General features: G+C 40.7%; 1 protein-coding gene across 1 annotated transcript in view; it reads left to right on the plus strand.

Moving 5' to 3' along the window:
• Positions 1–1,027: 1,027 nt before the first annotated feature.
• The window catches only part of hdgfl3 (HDGF like 3), a gene marked incomplete in the record, with an annotated part of 10,713 nt that continues 3,183 nt past the window's right edge, over positions 1,028–8,557 (plus strand). Inside the window, 5 exon segments of the mRNA XM_035651862.1 lie at positions 1,028–1,301; positions 2,042–2,118; positions 3,839–3,977; positions 4,181–4,342; positions 7,959–8,093. Coding sequence (XP_035507755.1) covers positions 1,218–1,301; positions 2,042–2,118; positions 3,839–3,977; positions 4,181–4,342; positions 7,959–8,093 — 597 coding nt within the window.

Genomic DNA, 8,557 nt, shown 5'->3' on the forward strand with positions numbered 1-8,557 from the left:
AAAGTGACTGACAGAGACCGACAGAGACCGCAGAGGTGTCACACGGACCCGCACGCCGGCAGCTACTTTCTGTCTCCGGTAAAGCGTCTCCAGGCTCCGAGCGGCACACAGCCTGTCTGCCTGACTGACACACAACTTGGGACCAGAGTCAAGTTAGACACAAAATACGACTTCCGCGTATCACTTTCAAAGTAAAACACATACACGTACATACACATTTTTTTAGTCTTCCCTCAACACAACTCTGCCTCCCTTGTTGTTCCAATGTGATAAACGTTAAAGCTGCAATAGGTAACTTAAACATGACAAAAATAACTGTTTGTCATATCTGCTGAAACTTTCACTATATCCTGACAGTAGAACATGAGACAGATAATGTTTGAAACAATCAGGTTCCTCTGGCTCCTTCTAGTGCTCCTAATTGCATTTGCAAGAATCCACCGGGCCTGAACAAAAATAAACCAATCAGAGGTGAGACAGATAGTTCATTGTTAAGTCTCATTCCCAGGACGTCAAATACAGATGCTTTGGGACCCTGGGAATAAGACTCAACAATCAACTATCATCAAGCTTCCAACCCCACCCCGTCTTTATCTTTCTTGGCTCTGATTGGTTGTTTTCGTTCAGGCTGGTGGATTCTTACAAATGCCATTAGGAGCGCTAGAATAAACCAGAGGAACCTGATTGTTTCACAGATTATCTGTCTCATGTTCTACTGTCAGAGCACAGTGACATTTTTTTACAAAACGTAGGCTACCTACTGCAGCTTTAAGTTTGGATTTGTGGTCAAAATATTAAGCAATTAATTAAATAGAACATAGATTCCTGTCATATTCAGTGAATGTAAACAATCTTTTTTTATTTATTTTTTAAACCAACAGCAAAACAAACATACAAGGCACGTGCGCCAGCATTGGTTTTTATTGCGAAGACCGGAAGTTTGCTCTCTCCTATTCTGCCACACTTTGCGTTTCTTTCAGGTACCCTACTCCAACTTAGGCCATTCTCGATGACGTTTACACCTGAATTTGTGCGTAAGAGGATAGCCCTCTTCCAGGCCCCGTTTTCCGCGTTTTTTAATTATTTATTTCCGTGTAAACTGCAGTCTTGATATAAAAACATTGATGGTCGATAATTTAGCCCTGCGTTGAGGGCCCCGGGGAGAACCGCAAAAGGATTCTAAAGTCATACCAGACCTCCAGTTTATATCCAGCGACATGGCTCGACCACGGCCGCGGGAATACACGGCAGGAGATTTGGTTTTCGCTAAGATGAAGGGATACCCGCACTGGCCGGCGAGGGTGAGTCTGGGTTGCGGCCGGGCTGGGAGCGCGGGGAGGCGGGGTGGATTTACACAATACGGCCGCTGCTTCTGTGGGGGAACTGGAGGGATGCTGCGGTGCGCCGAGCCCGGCTGGGGCTGACTCCACAGCCGCGTTTGGTTTTCGTATTTCTGTTACGGACGACCAAAACGTCCTTTAAAAGCCTTTGTATCCAGCCAGGTTGATTAAAAACGTAGACGTTTTAATATGAGGAAAAAACTTAACATTTATTGGGCTCCATTTTCTTAATACGTTTCCTGCTCCATTCAGCTCTTGCTGGAGTTATAACGCAATTTCTGATGTTAATATTTTCCGCTCATTAGTTCAACATGTGTCTTTGACTGAATGTAATGTATTTATCTGCCACACACGGAATAAATGAGCCAGTAGTTGACCTCAGGTAACCCGTAACACCTCCGTCTCATATGCGATGAATGATGTTATTTGTTATACACTGTGAGCGCCCAATAGCAGACAGCGTGGCCTCACATCCAGTGGCGCACATGGGCTGTATCATATCATGAGTTACTGTGTGCAGTCAGGCTCCATTTGGAACCTCGTACAACAAGTTGGCACCAGTATACAGTAGGTCTTACAGTTTAGGTCAGTTTCACCGTAGCAGCCTGTATGTATCTGAAGCATGAGCATTAGGAGGAGTGTGATAAATATTGAGTAACAGTCTCTCTCTCTCTCTCTCCCTCTCTCTCTCTGTCCTTCAGATTGATGAGCTTCCAGAAGGAGCTGTCAAACCACCTGCCAACAAGTATCCCATCTTCTTCTTTGGGACCCATGAAACGTAGGATGTGCAGCCTTCCACTCACACTGATGTTGTTTAGGAGGAAAGCAGCTGTCACACTCACTAATGCAATTACTGGAGTTGTGATACAATTGCACGATGTTTAATAGTTTTTTACATTGCTGCCACTGGATTTTGGGTGTATAAGTAGGGCTGGGGATTGTTTGAAAATGCTTATGTACCTTACAACACTTTAATACCCTAGTTTACGAAAAGCAACATGTTTTAAGCTTGAGCAATTCATTCTTGACCTTGGAAATAATAGCTTGTCAAAATAATTTTAACTCAAGGTGCACTAGCATTTTCTGGAGCTTTCAACCACATCTTACAGTCTTCATCCACAGAATAATGCTCTGTTGTTCCTGAAGGAGTTGGCTCCTTTAAGCAATTTATGATTACAAATTTTTCTTTTTCTCTGTTTTTTCCTGTCCTTTTTTAAGGCAGAGTAAGAGAAAACAAGGATGATCTTGTAATGTAGTTTGTTAAATATAGTCCAAAAAGGATTCACTTTAGTAATAACATTAACACCCAAGGATGTACATCATCAACATACTTCAATATTTAACTAAATATTTAATACACTTATTTGAGGTTTTATACTAAGCATAATGTAAGAGTATGGTATACTGGAAATTAAAGGGTTTAGTATAATTACATTGAATAGTAACAAAATAAAAAAAGATATGCCAACAACTTTATCATTTGAAGAATGGGTCGTGTGATTATGATTAAATACCACCACCTGTTATCATATGAGCTAGATCAGTGGTTCTCAACCTGGGGTTCGGGCACCCCATGTGTTCTTAAGGGTGTTCCAGGAAATCCCCAGGAAAATGTGGGGATATTTAAATGTCATTATTATATCTTGGGTGAAACTTATCTCAATAAACAAGATAGAACCATTCTACAGTATAAACAGTTATGGAATACTTAAATCTTATCAGAGGGAGACTACATCTTATCAAATTCATGAGTATCAATTTGGGACACCAAAAAGGTGCTGACCCAGATAGCAGGTTTTGCCCTTTTTTTTCTCCATTAAACAAAATGTGATAAACTGCTAAATACATCAGTGTTAAATAAAGACCTTTGCTTGAATAACATATAGTCTAAAGCAGTGGTTCCCAGCCCTTTTCCTTCAGGGACCTCTTTGCTATCATTGACTGAACTGATGATCCCTGACTAAACGACATATTTTATGGATATTTCATATTATATTAAATGCAGATTATTTCCTGTGAATATTGATCAGAGATGAACTTTTCTGATATTTTTGGGAACTTTTTATACAAACGTCTGTCTTTATTATTTATTTAATTCAATTTTTAACAATCATACTTACTCAAATGCATCCTTTTTTTGACAATTTCAGTGTCTTCTTCTCCCCGATGCTTGTTCTATTAGCTTTTTGGTTGTTATAATCAAGAAGACTTTGCGACCCCCAGGTTGGAAACCACTGGTCTAGAGTTCCAAAGTTTCCTGATTTAGATCAGCAAGTATATCATCAAATTAGAGCTGGACGATAAATCGTATTAAGGTTTGATATCCAGGCCTGTGTATGAGCAAATAGTTTTTAAAATTAATGGGGTTCTCGAAAAACTGTTATAAACTTCCAGTTATTTTGTGATTACTGTTGAACTGAACTCATGAAACATAATGTGGTTTTCCATACTGTTTCAGTAATAGCAGTAGTAGTAAACGTCTCTTCCACCTTCTTCAGTGCATTCTTAGGGCCTAAGGATCTTCTGCCCTACAAGGAGTATAAAGACAAATTTGGCAAGTCCAACAAGAGGAAAGGCTTCAACGAGGGCCTGTGGGAGATCGAGAACAACCCCGGAGTCAAGTTCACAGGCTATCAGGTCAGTCAGCAGTCTATTATGTGTGTGGTTCACAGAGAAGACAGATTGCAAAGGCCACATTGTTGCCTCGCCAAAACTGTAAGACACAAATGAAGGGGTTGTTCAAAGCAGATAGCGTTAGCGTAAGAAATATCACAATATATTTGACGTGTCAGTTACTGTGGAACTAGCCATTCCTGCTGATGGGCATCTTTCATATACAGGCCATCCACCAACAGAGTTCATCAGAAACAGAAGAGGGGGGTAATGCTGCTGATGGCAGCAGCGAGGGCGAAGAGGGCGACTCCGTTGAGGAGGAAGATGACAAGGAGAAGCTGAAGGGTGACAAGACCGGATCCAAACGGAAAAAGACAGCCACCTCCAAGGTACTTAACTTCAGCTGGAGAACATGCTAACACAGGAGCGAGGGCGATTCAGCACTGGAGACGATGTGACAATTAGAACCAGATTGAAAATTATATGACCAGTTTAGAGGATAGATTTTATGATTTTATGAGAACTAATCTTTCCTTCAGCTCTCATGTCATTTTTGCTTATTTGAGGTTTGGTATTAACGGTGGAGGTATCATTTTAAGGATACCGCTTAAAGCCCACTGGGTCACCCAGTTGAGCAAGTTCTAAGCTGCTTAGATCTCCTATGCAAATATAAATGTTTAAACATACCCATCATTAGATCAGTTAGATTCTCTACAATTCAGTCCTTCAGTTCATTTTAAAGAAACATTGAGCACCAAAGTATCAAAAGATAAAATGTATGATTCGTAATTAATACTCAGTAGCCTCATCACAAGTAATATTCATACTGGTTTAAATAAACAATATGAAGAAGAAGCTGCTCTATAGTCTGGTGGTACAGCAGCGGATACATCTGTAACTCTTCCCAGAATGCAGCAGGATGAACAGGCTGTGACTAGGGTAGGTGCTGTCTTTTAGTGTCATTTGGGCTCTGTGCAGACACCTCGCCTGACCAAAGAATACTAAAAGACAGTACCCACCCCAGCTGCCATCTGGCAAGAGATACAGAAGTATCCACTGCCTTATCAGCAGACTTAAGAATTAAGAATTAGCGGTGTTACATATCATTGACCTGTGATGTTTGAAGGAATTGTATTTTGGCACATAGGAGTAAATGTTGGGGTGTGATTATTTATAACAGGCTGACACTCTCACGGTCTCTTTTGCTTCAAAACAAACTAGTTTGCATGACTTGTTGTCTGACAACTTTTCATGTGTTTGTACCTGTTCCAAATGACCACACTTGAATGCTGGATAAGCCTCCACTTGGCTACCACCCTGACCACCCACCAGAAACTATTTAGGAGTCTCTTGTGCGTGTCTTTATGACCTAGATTCAATTAATCTTCCAAATGTGGATAACAGCGCATACCTTCAGACAGTCTCTGAGACGAGATAGACCCTTCCCCCGTAGCTGCTAAAGATTTTGACAAGTCAGTTGACAATTAGTGGTCATTTGAATGTAATATATCTTCTTGCTCTGTGCCACAGAGCTCCATTGTTGTCCAAAAAACTATTAAAAACTCACCAGTGAGCCACACTATTGCACTGGGTGACATGGTCCTTTCTTACCATGAACAGTAGTTTATTTTGGTTCAGTCCCTTTAGAAATACTCCCTAGAGCAGCAAATGTGTCACTGAAAATGCACCATTTCCTCCTGGTTGATAAAAAGTAAAGTGGCCAGCTGCATTAGGGAAATCAGAAAATACAGAGAGATGAATTAACACATTGTTGGTTTTTGTCTTTCCATTTGATTTCTTAACAGTAAAAGCAGCTTTATCCTCCAACCTATATGTGGTGCATATTTTCCAGAGGGACCTATGAGCAGTACTTCAATATTACAATGTGGTACCTAGCTGTTTATGGACACCGTATTGGCAGCAAAGAGGTTTGAGGCTTCCAGTTAAGGATTTTTTTAATTAGGGCAACTTGGCAAATTTTTTCAGTTTTTTTTTTTAAATTAGACTATTGCTTCACAAAGTGATATTTGTCCAGATTTCATCCACCAAACATATTTAACAACCTCTGTTCCTGGTGATCTTACTGTATTACACCATTCTCTTCTGTTTGACCTTTTCTTTATTTTGAAAAAGAAAGGCTTCCAGGTTTGAAGGCATGGAGTGCTGCAGAGACTAGCACTGCCACAGTGTGTTACTGTATTAGTGCATAAGCCATCGCTGCTGTAAATGAAAGCAGGTTGAAAAAGTCACACACATCCTGCTCCTCACTTAGCAACCACTGTTGCCTAGCAACTGGGCTCCATTACGTACAGCACATGTGGTGCATCTGAAGGAATGTGGCGCTGTTGGGGAGTGGTTTGTCAATGTGTGTGTGTCCTGTCACATCATTGAAACACAGTGTGTGTGTGGGTGTGTGGGTGTGTGGGTGTGTGTGTACGTACAAGAGGTGAACAAGGTCACTAGAATCTTTTCAGCTGAGAAAAGATTAAATGTGATCTCTGTGTGTATGGGGTGGTGAGAGGAGGTAACGGTCACCTGGTTGTTCATCAACCTTCTGTCAGTCCTCTTTCAACCCCACTCCCTCACACACATATACATGCATAGTGACCAGTGATGAAATAAAATGGAGCTCTGGAAGCATTTCATTTTTTATAAGCAGTTAATGACTGATGCTTGTATTTTGTATGGTTTTATGGGGTGGTTTGTGCCACCGCTTCTACTACTACCAGAATTACTACTACTTTCAAATGTGATGATCGCTGATTAGATTTATAATAAACTAGAACAGTGTTTCTCAACCACTGCAGACCACCTGAGAAAATATCTCCAAGTACCACCATTAAGGCCGGCCCTTTTCAGCTCCAGACAGTTCACACAGCAGCCAGCTTTATTCCTAATAGGACAATTATTTACTGTTGACTGTTGTTGAATCCTGAATGGAACTGGTTCAAGAACCAGAGTTAATGTGGTGGTCTACACTTTAGTTCCCGTTTGGTGCCATGATTGCAGTGTTTCTGAACCATTCATTTGACCTGCGCTGACTATCTTACCCTCAGATTTTAGCTCCTAACTAATCATGGACGTTTGTGTGTGCTTAAACGTGACTATGTAGCAGGCTGATATTACAACTAAATATATAGGTAGTTTAGGTATTTTTATTCAAAATGTTGTAGTATTTTGATAGCATTATATGTTTTCAAATAAATAAATTCTATTACCAACGTTACCACTAGAAGCAGCTGTGTACCACTGGTGGTACACACACAATAGTTTATGAACCAGTGAAACAATTTGCTTGCATTCATCAATTAGTGGCAGCAGTGACAGTGTCACCTCCACCATTACTACAGCTCTCTTTACTTGACTCAGTCCTCAATTCTGAAACCAGCAGGTAAGAAGAGAAGGGGAAGTTGAGGATCTGAACTGCCAAGTAAGAATGGAAGGCTAAAGAGAATAGATACCTCACCTATGCCAGGTTAGCAAAGTCATGCTTATGTATCCCTAGCACCCCAGCACCATCCTCCTCTCTGAAGCAGGCAACACAGCTTTCAAGAAGACAGCCAGCCTTTGCATGGTGCATGGGGACATGCTAAAAATGTTTTATTGCAATGCAATGCTCCTCTAGAGCGAGTGAGTGAGGGTGTTCCTGAAGACGCATTCCTCCATAGTTTCAGTTCTACTTCCATGACTTGTTAAAGAGCCATTTGATGTATAGTAAAGCCTGTTAAACACTTGGCTTTTGCTTCATGTTTTAGTTTATTGTTATTTAAACCATCCTCAAACTTAAGACTTAAGACCAGTAAAATATTACACAGTTTATGTAATAATGTATTATTGTTATGTATGAATCTGCTACTTTACACTGTGAATTGTTATTGACCTCTTCTAACTGTGTTTATTTATAACCTGCGAAGCATGATGTACTGCTGGTGACATTTTCTTCCTGTTAGAAATGGAAATTCTGACGAAAGTGTTCCTGCACCCTGATCTGTATGTCTGTGGCAGAAGTCCTCCAAGCTGTCGAGGATCTCATCTGGAGAGGACGACCTGGAGAAGGATGGGAAAGATGACGACCAGAAGAGCGGCTCAGAGGGAGGAGACCCCGATAACGACATCATCCAAAATACCACTGACAGTAAGGTGGGGTTCATGAACGCTTACATAATTATCACTCTGATTCATTCAGTACAAAGGTTGATGTTTCATAATAAACCTTTTTCACAACAGCCATTTTGAAATGACATAGTAGGATAAACACGAGTGTTACCAATGATACTACTACTATTAGGACTCCATTCCATTTCGTGTAGCAGAGCCATTCCAGTGACTCGGTTTGACCTGAATGGAACAGAACCTTAAAGCTGCAGTAGGTAATTTTAATAAAAATAACTTTTTTGTCATATTAGTTTAACTATATCTGACAGACATCTGTGAAAAAATCAGGTTCCTCTGGCTCCTCCTAGTGCTCCTAATGGTATTTACAAGAACCCCAGGAGAAGCTGACTGCAATGATGGCTGGATGTTTAAAGTTTTCATTAATAAATTAGCTAATTGTGTGTCAGGAGAGACGGCATCCATCCCACTTTGGATGGAGCCTCTCTCTT

This window comes from Morone saxatilis, unplaced genomic scaffold (genome assembly GCF_004916995.1).
Source record: "Morone saxatilis isolate NCDOM2014 unplaced genomic scaffold, NCSU_SB_2.0 Contig11, whole genome shotgun sequence".
NCBI lineage: Eukaryota > Metazoa > Chordata > Actinopteri > Moronidae > Morone > Morone saxatilis.